Below are 15,045 nucleotides of genomic sequence, written 5' to 3' on the forward strand. Positions count from 1 at the left end.
TAACTGTTGTTCAAACCTCTTCTCGTAAGCGAACGCGATCATCTCTCGGGGTGGCGATTTTGTTTTCTTTTTTGACATGGTGTAAACGACCCGGCACTAGCGTGCATAACAGGCACTTTATTAGCTAAGCGAGGCGAACGCGGCATTTTGAGCGAAGCGCGAAACGTGCGCAAAGTGCGAGACGCGGGGATGAGAAAAATAAAACGTTATTTTCCTCCTCCCCTCGTCCCGCGCTTCGCACTCGTTTCGCGCTTCGCGCAAAATGCCGCGTTCGCCTCGCTTAGCTCATAAAGCGCCTGTTATGCAGGCTAACCCGGCACCAACTCAGAGTGTGCGAGTAACTTCCTTTAGTGACGACATAGCCTGCACACTAGTGACGACATGGCACTGCTTGAATTGTACATCAGGAATCGTACGCAATAGATTTTCCGCGAATGAGTAGGTGTGTGACACCTATTCCCGACCGGAAGAAACCCCATATGGTTCCATTCAGTCGTAAGCGACCACTTCCTACAGTATTATATTGAGACCACTTTTTCACGGCACTTTGGGTGGTCCGTAACGAAAGTTTGACCATCTGAATGTTCATTACACCAACGGTTGTTAAAGTGCAAAGGTTGTGAAGACTTTCTCACTTCCTTGTTGGTTTTTGTTAGCTTTCTTGGACTTTAAACGATGTAAAACGATCAAAAGCATTCTTATCATTTGAACTGACCAAAGGAAACACCCTATTAACTGATTTATTCAGTCAAAATTTTTGGAACAAAAAACAAAAGATAAGGCACGTTCAGGGAGCGTCCTACATAAACTGCAATTTTATCACCATTGCCTTCAATTCATTTTTTTTTTTGCCTGCTTTCAGAAATAACAATGATAACATAGTACTTATACCATCTGAATACATCATCGATGCGCTTACGTTTATTTCCGCCGGCATATCCATTTATCCGGCTCTTACTTATGGTGGATTATGGTATGCAGTGTTTCTGCAATGAATATCTGCCGAACATTTTTTTCCTATCACTGATAAAAGAGACACTTACATTCTATTTTATGAGAGGCGATTTTTCATAAAAAATTTCAGAACAGAATTGAAAAGTTTCAGAGCTCATGACGAAAGATTCACTGATTCATACCAATTAAATAATAAGGAATAACTGCTGGAAAGAAGCAGGCTTATTTGTATATTCATTCACTCATTCAACATCATTCATAGCAGACTTGTTCGTTTAATATCTTCTCCCTTCACTCGTATAGCTCGCGAATAAGCCTGGGGATGAGGCTACGCCCGCGTTTCATGACCAGCGGGTTTAAAAGAAAGTCAATATGGCGGAAAAGATGCCGCACAACCTCTTTGAGACTTTAGATCGTAAATTCCTTTTTGTTTGTTAATCTACCATGGAACTATCGAAGGAACTAGATGAAATTGACACAGAGCTTAAAGAAATCGAGACGCAAATTGAAAACCTGCTAGAAAGACAACAGTTTCTTCAGTCTCGGAAAGAGCTTATACAGTCCCACATATGCGATCGAGGAAATCAGTGCCTTTCTTCTTCATCCCAGGAAGACGAAAGTAGACAAGACTGGTCAACAAAAAGCTTCCCTTGGTTTGAAAAAGTTGAAAATGCCAGAGAAAAAATATTCAAGTTGAGAACGTTTCGTTCGCTGCAACTGGAATGTATAAACGCGACAATGGCGGGAAATGATTGTATTTTGATTATGCCAACAGGGGGAGGGAAAAGCTTGTGCTTCCAGTTACCAGCTGTGATTTCACCAGGGATAACACTAGTTGTATCTCCGTTAATTTCGTTGATGGAGGATCAAATTATGGCTTTAAAAGAGCTAAAAATTGAAAGCTCTTTTTTGAACTCTAACTGCTCCAAAGAAGAAGTGAATGCAGTCCACAACGCCATGCTCGACAAAAAATCCGAGTTAAAACTGTTGTATGTTACACCTGAGAAGATTGCGAAAAGCAAAAGGTTTATGGCAAAACTAGAGAAAACCTTTGAAGGTAAATTTGTGTTAATGATAAGGATATGAGAGTTCTAGTCCAGGCTGCAGTCCATGTAAGTTAAATTCAAGAACTTCAGCCTGAATCTGTGCCTTTTCTGCAGCATTATGCACCAAAGAACAATATTTCTCTAGAAAAGTTACCATTGTCCCCTCTCCCGGGGATACGCTGGTGGCCAGTTCCGAGTCACTTTGGGCAGCGCTTGGCTTGAAGCGAGCCGCACCCAAGGTTTGTGTGTTTTCTCGTTGGGACAAACTGAGATTTAGAGGAGAGTTGGCTTAATTTTGTGACACAGCTTTTATTTGATCAGAATAAGACTTCTTTCATCAAATGCATTTCTGGAATGTTATGATTTTCACATACATTTCACTTGTTTGAGTTATTGACTTCAGAGCATATCAAAAATAATATGCCACGGTCATTTACTTTGTTCAATGCCTCCACATCAACTTTTTCCATCCAATTTTCTTCAAACTATTGCATAAACACTTTCGAGTCCCTCTCTACCTTAAATAAGGCTTTTGCTTCTTTTATGAAATCTTCTAATGTTCCACACTTTACAATGAATGGCTTTCTTCATTCACAGTAGTGAAAAAAGACCTAAGAAAAGAATAAATTATGTATTCAAGCTAAGGTCACATACACTGTATCACATGCTCACTTGGGTGGAAAACATGCTGTGATAATTCAAACCACAAAATATTTTAGCATCAAATTTTCGAAAAATTAGGATCGAAAGAATCGTAGATTTCTTGTGAAAGGTACTTTTACTATGTTATCGAAGGCTGGCTGGCAAAGGGAAATTTTTAAGAAAAGGGGAAAACTGTCTCATCTTTCTCTCACTCAGTTGCCATTTTGGATCGTGTACAGCAGTTCATACCCAGTCTTCGCAGAGCAAACACTTGTTCATTTTGAAACTCGGGGCAGCTTAGTCGGTGTTACAAATCCAGTAGATTGTATTGTATTGTCTTTAAATACTGTACAATACTGTACAAAAACGTAACAATAGAGAATGAAGCAAAACATTAAGAAATTTAACAAAGCCATGCATAAGTTTGTCGGATTATTGGACAAGTATGGGTCGTTCCGTGGGGATGCTGCTAATAAAGTACAAAATCAGTGCAATACCCCCATCCCAGGGTAAAAGTTGCCAACAAATCTCACCAAATCCTGCACCATGCCCGCGTATGTCCCTGGGGTCACCCCCCCCCCCCCCACCCTGGGGGTGGCCACTTATAAGTGCATTATTCTCCAGGACAGTGCTCTAGCAACATTTTCTAGTCCCTGGAGACTGCCCTGGGGACTTGCTCATCTCTTAGGCAACTAGAAAATCCTAGTTTTTGCATAAAACCATCGTGCTCTCACTAATTCTTTTCATAGGTTCAGTGCTTTAAGCTCAACACTTATTTGTCGTAGAGCATATTTTTTAGACTATTTTTGATGTGTGTTTCCCATGAAATGCAAGGAGCTGACAAATACCCCAACTAAACCCTATAAAGTGATACACATAATTATTGTAATAATTACAAAATGTGTCTCACTTTCAATGTGGAAGAATTATTATTCCACATATTCTTTCCCATAAAGAATAGATAAGAATTAAATGATATGCAGTTCTTTCAGAGCAGATTGTGGGGCAATATGGAGTTTTTGTGCACAAAGTTTTGAAATTTGTCTTACTAATTTAGGATTTCAAAATGTCTATTTTCTGTCCGTTGATGTTTCTATGAGAAAAGAAATTAATATTATCCATCACTGAAAAATCTAAAGTGTTATGTATATTGTAAATTTTATTGTTACGTGATGTTCCTAATTTGGACCTTAAATGAATGATAACCACATTAACTTTCTTTAATTTATGCTGTTTTACTAATTCTTTTGAAGTATAATTAGGAAGTAGATCACAATAATAATAATGAACATCTAAGTCTGCTAGAAATTAGTCTTATCAAAGTGTGATTTGGGTATGAACGTCTTTACCAACTGGAATGTATTTTGGCAGGTGGCCGTTTAGCACGAATTGTTATTGATGAAGTTCACTGCACAAGTCAATGGGGTCATGACTTTCGACCTGACTACAAAATTCTTGGAATTCTAAAGCGTCAGTTTCCAGATGTTCCCATCCTTGGACTCACAGCTACAGCCACAACAAAAGTTGTAGATGATGTAAAAAAGATCCTTGGACTTCAAGCTGGTTGTGTAATGTTCAAGGCATCTTTTAATAGACCCAACTTGTTTTATGAGGTTTGGCCTGGATGATTTTTAAATCTGGTTACAAGTTTGTTGATTTTGTCAGTACGATTATGGTAATTTCAGTTTCTGTTGATTAAAGGTGAGACAAAAACCATCATCTCATGACAAGTGCATGGATGAAATTCAGGACCTGTTAACTCACAAATTTCCTGGTCAATCAGGTATTCATACTGACTATTTTGTTCTTATTGGCAAAGAAAGAGTTTCTTAATTTTGCCCCAATGATATTTAAAATAAAAGGCAGTCTATGACTGCATTTGGCTGATGCTTTCCTTTTTGTATAATATTGCAGCAAAAATTTTCAATTTTGTACAAAACCTCAAATTCCAGGAAAAGTGCTCACATTAGGTATAAGTAATAATAATAATAATGATAAACTCACCTCAGCTGGGAATTGAACCCAGAAGGGGACACTTGGAAGGTACACAACTATAGCTAAGGTCACACCATGCTCTCCATACTTAATTCACAGTTGACATTTACTTTTCCCCTCTTACCCCATGCAGGTATTGTGTACTGTTTTTCCCGAAAAGACTCGGTAACTGTTGCCTCAAGTTTAAAATCCCGTAGGATCAAAGCAGCCTGTTACCATGGTGATCTTGATGGACCTTCTCGCAGTCAAGTACATAGGGCTTGGACAAACAATTTAATACAGGTACATTAAACCGTACTGATTTTCTTGAGCTTCTATTCATTACATGTCTATTTTTGTCTCTTTAGACCGCAGTAGAACTAGCTTAATTGTAGAGCGCTTTATTACAATGCGGGAGGTTGTAGACTCGTTCACGTTGGTCAAGGTCTTAAAGCTACTGAGAAATGATGGTACTGCCTTTGCCCTGCAAACGGCTAGACCTTCTCGTGGCTCGGATGACCACGTAAAATCTCTGTCCCGCCTCCCCTAGGAGACGTTAAAACAGTGTTCTTAATTAGTGCCTTCGGGCTAAATACATTGGCACTAATAAAGTGAGTCTTATGTGGAAACTACACGTGAAGTACAATTGTGTGAGACTACTTTGTAGCGGAGCTCCATAGCTAAGGAAATGTGGTAATCTACCCATCCGAGAAAATTTGGTAATCACGTGACAGTACACCGACCGACCGCCCGACCGTCCGTCCACACCACAGGCATACCAATGTAAAATAACTCAATTAACAGGTATGGTAACCCAAATGCAACTCAAGGTTTTATTTGGAAAGAAATTACATGGCCGCCCGGACTTCTAGAAAGAAAAAAAAAAAACAAAGTCGTGTCTTTTACGGCGTTATTTTTTATGTTTACACTAACGTGGATAACAGAGAAAGAGCTAGAGCGAGTTATTGAAAACAAAGGAGACGAGAAAAACATGGAAATTCAAAGCGGCGGTGAGAAAATGAGAAATGCTAGCGGCCAGCAAGGTGAAAATGAGCGGCAGTGAAAAATAAAAGCGAATATGAACACAGGAAACAAAATATTGGGTAAGCACATACGACAATCCGTCCATAAAAATAATGTGTGACTAGGAAGTTTGACGTTTTAGTCGTACAAAAAAGCGTGCTGCACGTGCAAATTAGTTTTTGCTAATTAGAAGAAAAAGTGTGCTGCACGTGTAATTTGTTTTTTTTGCCAATTAGATCTATTAGTCTTGAAGCCATTTTCATTGTCGTCCCCGTTTAGCATTACACGATTTTTTTGTTGTTGTTTACACGTATTATAAACCAAAGCTTCGCTTTTAGCCCTGGCTAAATTTATATATTAACCCTGAAAAGTTTCATTTAAAGCCGGTTCTTCTTGCGCTTTTGATCATTCCATCTTTTCAGGAATTAATTATAACGTAGGATTTTTCCCTTTTTGTTTTAGGTCGTTGTAGCCACAGTCGCTTTTGGGATGGGCATCGACAAGCCTGATGTCCGCTTTGTAATACACCATTCCCTCAGCAAATCCATGGAGAATTTCTATCAAGAGAGCGGGCGAGCGGGACGAGATGACAACAAGTCTCACTGCATCTTGTTCTATCGGCCATTTGACATCTTTCACCAAAGCACTATGGTTTTTACGGAACAAACAGGTAAGTGTTTGTTTTCCAGAAAATTTTACTCTCATTGGCTTTCACGTTCTTTATGTTGTTAACGCGACCATTAAGTGACTTGGATGCGCGCTACTCATTTATCTTTTCGTACAAAAACTCAAGAAAACGTTGTTCGGTCACAAAATTCAAAGAAATATCATAACTGTACATTCGAACCTGTCTTGACCAACGGCTGCCTGTCCATAGAGGCCAGTTTTATTTGTTCCCGTCGCAGATACGGTCCGGCGCTGTAGAGTTAACCGCTCCACAAAGGCTACTTTTCTCGGTCCCCAAGAAGGCTGCTGTGGACAGTTTCGACTTTATTTCCGAAAACTAAACTAACGATTCTCGTTGATTTCCATTGAAAAAAGAAATTTACTCAACTGGCAATTTATGACCGACGTCTTTAGTACAGCCGTTTATGGACTCTTTATATGAAACAACGAAAGAGCCAAAGCTGCAGCCTCTGTTAGAGAAGTACGATGAGACTTAAAGCTTGCGTTTCAATTCTCGTGAAACTACCAGTCGAAAAAGGACAAGTGACTTGAACAAACGTTTAGATGACCCCGGATCGAAAAATTATGACCCCAAAGTTTAACTCATTTGGAGCCATCCTTAAATTTGTCTTTAAAGGTTATTTCTCCAGAAAGAGTGATAATTGGAAGGTACTTAAATCCACTGGCAATAGATTCATAAAGATTTAAATACGCAATTTGTCTAGAGTCTTGCGTATTGCTAATGCACTCAGAAAACCAATGACATACACTGTAAGTTGTAATGTGATGCACGCGTGATCTTGGACTAGAATGGACAGTGATCGGTAGTTAACTGTCAACTACAGTTTTTGATTTTACTGCAACAGAAGCATTCAAAACAAAAATCATACAGTGTCTGTAAGTTTACTGAAAAGGAAAACAAATCTGGAATTGTAAGGGGATCGACCGGAGTAAGCGGCATATAAGTTCTGGATAAATTATTTTTCAACAGTGGAATAAAGGTTAGTATTGTTCAACCGAAGTTAGTTTTTCTAAATTAAGTTATTCTGACTGTAAGTATTTAAAATTTTGCCACCAAACATTTTTGACAATTTCATTCGAAGTCTTTCGTGAAACAAAATAAACTGTTTCAGTGAAGTTTATTGATCTCTCTTTGCTCATTTGCAAAACTTTGCTACGGAAGCATGCTTAAATCATGTGTTGTCTGTGGGCAACCGGAACGCTCGGCTCACCATATTTTATTTCCCTGAAAACGGGCCTTTTGTAAGGAAAGTGGAATAGAGGCTACTCTTTCTTGTTGTGAGCTAGGAATTCAGGCTCTAATTTTCATCGGCTGACGACGAAGAAATCGTCTTAGGACGTAATTTGAGATATGAACTGTTCTGTAGGCCAGTTACTGACAGATCATGAGACACGCCCTCAAGAAAGGACAAAAACTGTCCAAGTCGCAACAGATTCCAGCGTTAAAAAATGTTATAGTTACCTTAACATTATTTCAGCTGACCTAGCGAAACTCTCCGCGTGTTTTCCCCGTTATTCTTTTCTTAAGATTTCTCGTCTTGGCCTTTATCGCGTATACATTCATTCACTACGAGGATAACAAATAATCTATACGTACTATCATGAAGATCTTCTTAAGCTTTACCATGAAACGGTTTTATATAAGCGTTCATTTCGAAGAATGAGCTTAAAGACCCGACAAAATATTGCGCAAATTAAGAAAATAACCTGTTCGTAGTGTAGTAAAATAACTAAGAAAAGAAGTTACTGCCTTTGCTCTGCAATTTGTTAGACCTTCGCGTGGCTCGGATGACCTCGTAAAATGGCGGTCTCGTTTAGTAGGAGACGTAAAACAATGTCCCGAACAGCACTTTCGTGCTAAAGACATTTGACACTCAAATATGCTACGTTTTTTTGTTATATTTTAATTTATATTATTGTTTCTTACCATATTTTTCTTGGTTCTCTAACTTTAAGAAAACACGTCACTATTTTTTTTTCTTGCAATAGTTTAGCCCACAGTTTTCCACGTTTGTCGTTTCCTTTTTTGCTAATCCGTGTTAGTCGCATCCATCGTAAACCATTCTTGTGTTTTTTCATTTTGTCACACTAATATTTTGAGGTTTACTTCAATTTCAAGAAAAGAATTTCACATGGTAAAATCTTTTGACTCAAAATATCGTAGCAGAGGTTTTTTAGAGGGGAATTACTTTGCGTATATCGTTGAATCTCAAATCTCTTTTTTAACAGGTTTGGAGAATCTTTATGGGATGGTAGCTTACTGTCACGATGTTAAAACCTGCCGTCGTGTGCTGATTGGACGCCATTTTGGTGAGCGCTGGAACCCAACGGAATGTCATGGAATGTGTGACAATTGTAAAAGGACTGGTGACCAGTCAGATGGTAAGATGTGTCATAATGTTTGAGCTCGTGACATTGTATATGCTGTAGCGTATGGTGAAATATGTACAACTTTCATATAAATGTTTTTTGCCTTGATATTGGTTTATCATCGAGCAAGTGTTTTCTGCCCTGTAGTCTATTACTGTAGTTTGCGTCACGCAGAACCAATTTTGCCTTGATATCGGTTGGTAGCGAGTGTTATCTGCCTTGCTATTTAACAATTATCGCTCGAGCCCAAACAGGCTCTGAGTCAATAGCCCATGAGGCCGAAGGTCAGATGGGCTATTGACTCAGAGGCCATGAGGGCGAGAGGAATAATTGTTTTAGTAAAATCCAACTAGTTGGTCAAAAATATCGAGAATAAAAAAATTTTAGCTAGTTAAAGCTGGACTGTAATCCTTTTTTGTCGCCAAAAAGCCCGCGCTTTTCGCTACTAGTGGCCTATAACGTATAGCCTGGTAGTAGCTCAACCAATCAGAACGCAGCATTGATAATAGACCACTAGTTGGATTTTACTAATGAGCTATATTCGTTTATTAGTCAATTATTAGAGTAAAAGAATTTTCCGCCGTGCGGTCTAATTTTATACCTGAGAGTGAAAAAATCCTACCTTGATACTCCGGACATCTTCATAGTGGTTTGACAGTCGAGCATAAGAAAAGTTATTTTTACTTGCAGATTTTTTTTTTTGCGTGATGTAAACATGTTCGTTTTCGTTCAGTACCATTGTAACAAATTTTTCTCCCTTGAGATCGGTTTCTATACCGTGATCAAGTAAGTATATTTTACCGTAATGAAATGTTGCCATCGCATCTTTTCTCTGATTAATCTTGTTGTATCACATGTTTACGAATTAGGTACAGAACTCAAACGACAAAAGACGAAGTTCCATTTATTAAGCTTTCTTCAGATCTTTTTCAACTTCTTTCTTTCTTTTCATGTATTTAGGTCCAACTTCTTTTAAGCGTCGCAACATAACGAGTTATTGTGCTGATGTTCTTAAAATCCTGGAACAAGCTGCATCTCTCTCTGAGCGGGTCACAGCTAACAAACTTGTTGATGCTTGGTGCGGCAAAGGACAGCCAAGTCTGCGCGTGCGTGACCTTAAGGCTCCAGATCTGTCGCGCGAGGACTGTGAACGAGTGATAGTAGATTTGTTGTTGGAGGGTGTGTTGCGCGAGGATTTTCACTTTACCCCCTATTCTACCATCTCTTACCTCTTGCCTGGTCCTAAAGCGGACCTTGTGCGTGCTGGCAAGCAGTTATACATGGATTTTAGAGAGGATTCAAAACCAGTGAAGGTAAGCCATCAAAGTAACTCATGTCGCGAACACATTGCCTTTAACAATATCAACCACTGTTATAGTATGCTGTGAAATTGCAGTTCGTAATCACAACTGCCTTTTTATCAAACCACAACTTGGTCAAAACGTAGCACTTTAAAAAGGACGCCGTAATGTTGCGACACGGTGTGTATGTGGTTAGTTATAAAAAGATGTGTTGTAGGAGATTTCAACCCCTAAAGTCCGTTAGTCCTTTTTTGTTTTGAAACCCCTGGGTACAACAACTACATGCACTTAAGCTTAAAGCTCCCTTGAGAGGGAAAATCGCTTGGAAGCCGCTCTTCGCTAACATATGACCGTCCGATAGATTACCAGCCACCCATTGTATAATATCCTTCAGGTATTATTCCTGGATTTCATTTATTTTTCGTTTGTTTGTCTTTCCAGATCAACCATAAAGGAACCAAGCGTTCGGTGAATGCGCCATCAAATCTTAAAAGAAGGAAGGAAACTAGCAACAGCAAAAGTGGTAGTGAAGGGGGAACCGACGGTAAGAGTGCTAGAGACTCAATCGATAATCATCCGGAAATTCCCGAAAATAATGACTGCGACGACTTCGTCAGCAGTGCTAAGCGAGTAAAGTCTTCAAAACAAATTGACGTCTATGAATCAGAAGATGATGATGAACTGGTGATTCTGGACTGATTCTTGAAGACGACTTGAAAGGAAGTTCTACTACGCTCTAACACTTCGCTAAAACCCTAACTACTACACTGTAGGGTCTCTGGAAAGAATATTTTTATTGTCACTGCCGTTGTTTACTTAAAACCGATAAAACAATACTGTGACAAAACTTACAAAAAGCGCCCGTCAAAAATGCGAAATGTTAGTCTGCATTTCTGAAACATCCTAGGAAACGCAAAGATATGCGATTAAGTAAGCGATCTACATACAAAACTTTTATATTTCATAGAGACAAATGAAGCAGATAAATATGGAGACTTTTATGTTAATGAGGCGCTGAGTTTTCGCGGATCATTACGTAAGCGCCAGCATTTGGTCATAGAAGACTGGAACGCGCTATCTCTTCTCAAAGTAGATATCCCTCAAGGCACGGTCCCTCCAGGTACATGTTGAAGGGGGACTCATTTTAAAAGGGTGATTGTGATGGGATCTGAAGTCCTTGTCCTCTTCTGATACAAATATACCACTGATGGGACATTTTATCTTGAAGTCTTTTCTAAGAAGGCTGGAGTTTTCTGCGGAGTTCGTTCTACCAACAATAAGAATACAGCAAAGTAAAACCGTGACTTGCGCTACTTCAAATCAGTGAGGTCTCACAAACATGTTTGTGAGACAATCTGTTTACCCTCCCTCGCAAACAATAAGTACTGAGAAACCTGTTTTACACGGTCACCCTTGGACCTTTATTAATGTTCGCTTAATATTGCCTAGTCCTCCGGGGGGCTTCATTATTCTACACGGCCTATGCGCTTTGGGTTACGTGGATCCATCAAGTTTGTGACGGCAACGTCACCGAAAAATGCATTCACTTGACCAAAAAGGAATGGGAAGACGTCTGAAACTAGGTGTCTGCTTTATGTAGCGTCTGCTTAACACTAGCCTGTCCACAGATTTGTCCACAGACGGCTTTCATTTCCATAATAGTGCTCGGGGATCTCGAAAATAGAGGGTTTGTGAACAGGCTATGGTAACAACTCTTTCTCGTTATCTCAACTCACCCTCGTGCAACTATCGGTTCTTTCCGTGGCATAACAAATCGCTCCACCCTTTGAACTGTTCCTGTTCTATCCATGTAATGATTGCGATGATTCTGTGAAAGCTTAATGAGTTCAAAATGAGGCATCAGTTATTTAAAAACTCAAGTAAAAAAAGCATAGTTTAACAGTAAAAGTTGTTAAATCCGGTCAACGTTCCCGCCATATTGGCAAACATAGCTAGTGCGACGGATTGGTAAAAGCATAGCAAGTAATTTTGACGTTTTCCCTATTAACATGGAAATATGGTAACCCCCCCCCTTCCTGAAAGAATTATTGTTTCAAAAGTAGGTTGAGTTTGATCGTCCGGGTGAATGTAGTCCTGAATAGGACTGTTGTTGTTGACAGTGACTGACGTTTCGACAACCTGTGCGGTAGTCATCTTCAGAGTCAAAGTGAGTTGTAACACGTCAGTTGATGGTATCATACTCTGGTTATTGATCTGATTGGTCAATTACGTCGCGATGTTATTGGTCGTCTGCAGTTAAGCCGTGATGTTATTGGCTATGAAGACTCGTAATCAGTAATTGATGCTTTTCGATCCGTCTATTGTCACAGTTAAACAGTCGTCTGTTGTTAGTCAAATTGTTAGTTCTCCAGTCGTTCTCTCGTAGTTAGTTTTGCTTGATCTCGTCCATAGAATTATTGTTGTTAGTCGTCCGCAGTCCTCCACCGGCTAGACCATCTTCTGAGATCGTTTGTGGTGAAATTGTTCCGCCTCCTTCTTACAAATATATCGTCAACCCGGCTGCTTAACGGTCTCTGAATACTTCTATTTTCTTGTAAAGAGTGCAGGCAGTTTATTTCATTGTTCAAACCTCAAATACGTATTTAAGCTGTGCCTGTTCGTATTATCAACCGAGGTGAGCTGCGGCAGCAACAATACCTTGTCAAATTCTTGTACTTCTCTTCCTCTTTGGTGTTCATTGAAAAGAGAATATTTTTTAGCATTGCGCCAACGTTCCCTGGTTCTTGCCCTGGCTGACAGAACAAGGTCAGGCGTGTTTGAGTAAACTGTGGGAAATCTGTGCTGTCCATCTGCGGTGATTCCTGGATCATGCGTGATGCTGGTACTTAGCTTCGTTTTGCGTCTGTCCTGAAAGCATTTGGCAGTGGTGTTACCAAATGTGTCACCATGATACACGAATTTTGCTCGAGGGCAGTAACCTGCATATCTAAACAAAACAGAAAAATGTGCTTGCATTAAATTATAGAATCATGAGGCAACTTGATGATTAAAGTGATCAATATTTTGATAGGAAGCAATCTATCCTGAAAGGCGGATTTAAAAGGCTTGGCAACATAAGAATATTCCTGAACTAAAAATGATGAAAAGGAAAATTATTTTTGGTGCAGGAATGTTGTAATGTTGTACGTTCCGGCAGTAAGATAGTAACAATTTCAAAAGATTGAAAGGATTAACTTTTTTGCCCGTTATTAGATCTTATTAGTCATTACCTTCAGAAATATTTTCCTGCACGTAAGTTTCGACATTATTTTTGAAGTACGTGATATCAAAGCTATATTAAGAGACGCCAAAACTGGATGAAACTACATCGAAGTTTAACCAATTTCGGACTAAAGTAGGTTGTTTCTTACCGACTTTCGGGTATTTTCAAATTATCAGGAGCCCTCAAATTGAATACACTTAAAAAAAGTTACAAGCTTACCCTGGCATGTGATTAGGGTCTTGGTAAGTTGTAAGATTTGTAGTGGTGTGTGGTGAAAACATCGTAACGTACTAAAAAACTAGAACTAAACGTATAGCAATGTTTCAAAATTTATCTTCCTTTTATGACGTCATAATTGCTGAGTTAATCGTCAGTAGAAGATATGGGGTTTCAGAGGTGGAATAATAAGTAATGGATGGGAAAATCTAAAGCCAAAGCTAGATCTGTAATGTATGATTTTCAATAAAAGAGTAAATTGAATGATGAAAATAAAGGATAAAAATTTTTGGAATTACGTCTAATCCCTGGTTGAGGGATATAAGAAGCTTTCTTTGCGCCCTCGGGCTGGCTTATCTCTCAATGTGTAGTTTCAGTTTATTTCTATTTTCTATCTCTTTTCTTTTCTCTATTTTCTATTTTTCTTAATTTTCTATCTATTTTCTATTTCAACTCTAAGAATAACTGTTACCCCGTCTAATAAAACATGTCCAGCCTCAGCCATCAAACCTCATGTCAGTAGTATTTTAATTTAGGGCACACTCGGCGCGTGCGTGATGATTATGCACGGGCAAATTGTTGACCTTCATATACAACCAGGAGCCGATCGGCTCCTGATACAACAGAATGACACAGTACGTTGACACACGGCTCAACATTTGTTCTACAATATCACCCCGTTGTCGTTTCCTGACCATCTTATGTACCTAGCACTATGTGAAACCATTTGTCACTCCCGAGCGAACGATTGCCATGCCTCACGATGGTCAGAAATAGGTGTTTTTCCTCCCACATAGGTCACAGAGACGTGAAGAATTTTTCAAATGACATGAGACTTGGCAGAATTGTTGCTTGAGAGATTGTACATTTTTTGGTGGCAGTTTGATAGTCTTGATGGACATTGTGACGTCATAAATAGCTTCCAAATTTGGTGCCAAAATTTAGAATTAAGAAAATCGTCAGAAAAAAACACATAGAGGTATTCTGTGATCAGAGTGAAGCTTTCCAGTGAAAACCCCGTTAAAATCCATTAAAACGGGACAAAGTTACAAGCTATTTTGTGACTGACAATAAAATAAGGAATTTAAAGAATTTAATTGTTTTAGTACCTTATATGGTAAAACTTTAGGGAGGTTTCCAGTTCAAGACAATAAATGGAAGTTAAAAGAAAAATAGTGGATAACACACTAGAGAAAATTTGTAGTTTTTTGAATTTGGGACTATATAGGTATTTTCACTTGTGACGTCATCAACACGTAAATATGACGTCAACATGTTATGAAATGACGTAACATGCAACCTGACACCCCATGTCCCAAATTCAAAAAACTACAAATTTGCTTTTATGCATGGTTCGCTTAGTTTCCTTGCTGTTTAGTTTAATAAGCTGGATTTTAAATACCCCTAAAGTTTGACCATATATGGTTAATTCCATACATTTGGCGGGAAATTTGAATTTCTTTAATTAGCTTTAACTTTGCAACAATTTAACGAATTTAAGTGGGGTTTTCACCAGAAAGCTCCGTTTTCTTTATAGATTTTATTTATAAAGTTATTTAGGTCAAATAATTAATTCCAAATTTTAGTGTCATGTTTCAACGTCACTTAT

General features: G+C 38.8%; 2 protein-coding genes across 2 annotated transcripts; one reads left to right on the forward strand and one right to left on the reverse strand.

Moving 5' to 3' along the window:
- Positions 1–1,341: 1,341 nt before the first annotated feature.
- LOC140940392 (ATP-dependent DNA helicase Q1-like) lies at positions 1,342–11,211 on the forward strand. Its single transcript, XM_073389360.1, has 8 exons — positions 1,342–2,011; positions 4,014–4,255; positions 4,344–4,425; positions 4,771–4,919; positions 6,102–6,309; positions 8,556–8,708; positions 9,657–10,009; positions 10,439–11,211. The coding sequence occupies exons 1-8, from the start codon at positions 1,399–1,401 to the stop codon at positions 10,694–10,696; spliced, it is 2,058 nt and encodes a 685-aa protein (XP_073245461.1). The 5' UTR covers positions 1,342–1,398; the 3' UTR covers positions 10,697–11,211.
- Positions 11,072–13,501, reverse strand: LOC140942227 (uncharacterized). Its single transcript, XM_073391191.1, has 5 exons — positions 13,440–13,501; positions 12,578–12,944; positions 11,734–11,834; positions 11,545–11,615; positions 11,072–11,310 (listed from the first exon to the last, which is right to left on the reverse strand). Exons 1-5 carry the CDS (start codon positions 13,499–13,501, stop codon positions 11,072–11,074), a joined length of 840 nt encoding a protein of 279 aa, XP_073247292.1.
- Between the last annotated feature and the right edge of the window lie 1,544 nt (positions 13,502–15,045).

The sequence above is a fragment of the Porites lutea genome, chromosome 6 (assembly GCF_958299795.1).
Source record: "Porites lutea chromosome 6, jaPorLute2.1, whole genome shotgun sequence".
Lineage (NCBI taxonomy): Eukaryota > Metazoa > Cnidaria > Anthozoa > Scleractinia > Poritidae > Porites > Porites lutea.

Coding starts and splice junctions, on each gene's coding strand:
- LOC140940392 (XM_073389360.1), top strand. CDS start 1,399: ATGGAACTATCGAAGGAACTAGATGAAATTGACACAGAGCTTAAAGAA. Junction 8,709..9,656: donor GACTGGTGACCAGTCAGATG/GTAAGATGTGTC, acceptor TCATGTATTTAG/GTCCAACTTCTTTTAAGCGT. Junction 10,010..10,438: donor AGGATTCAAAACCAGTGAAG/GTAAGCCATCAA, acceptor TTGTCTTTCCAG/ATCAACCATAAAGGAACCAA.
- LOC140942227 (XM_073391191.1), bottom strand. CDS start 13,501: ATGTTTTCACCACACACCACTACAAATCTTACAACTTACCAAGACCCT. Junction 12,945..13,439: donor GACCCTAATCACATGCCAGG/GTAAGCTTGTAA, acceptor TGTTTTGTTTAG/ATATGCAGGTTACTGCCCTC. Junction 11,835..12,577: donor CGTATTTGAGGTTTGAACAA/TGAAATAAACTG, acceptor GAACTCATTAAG/CTTTCACAGAATCATCGCAA.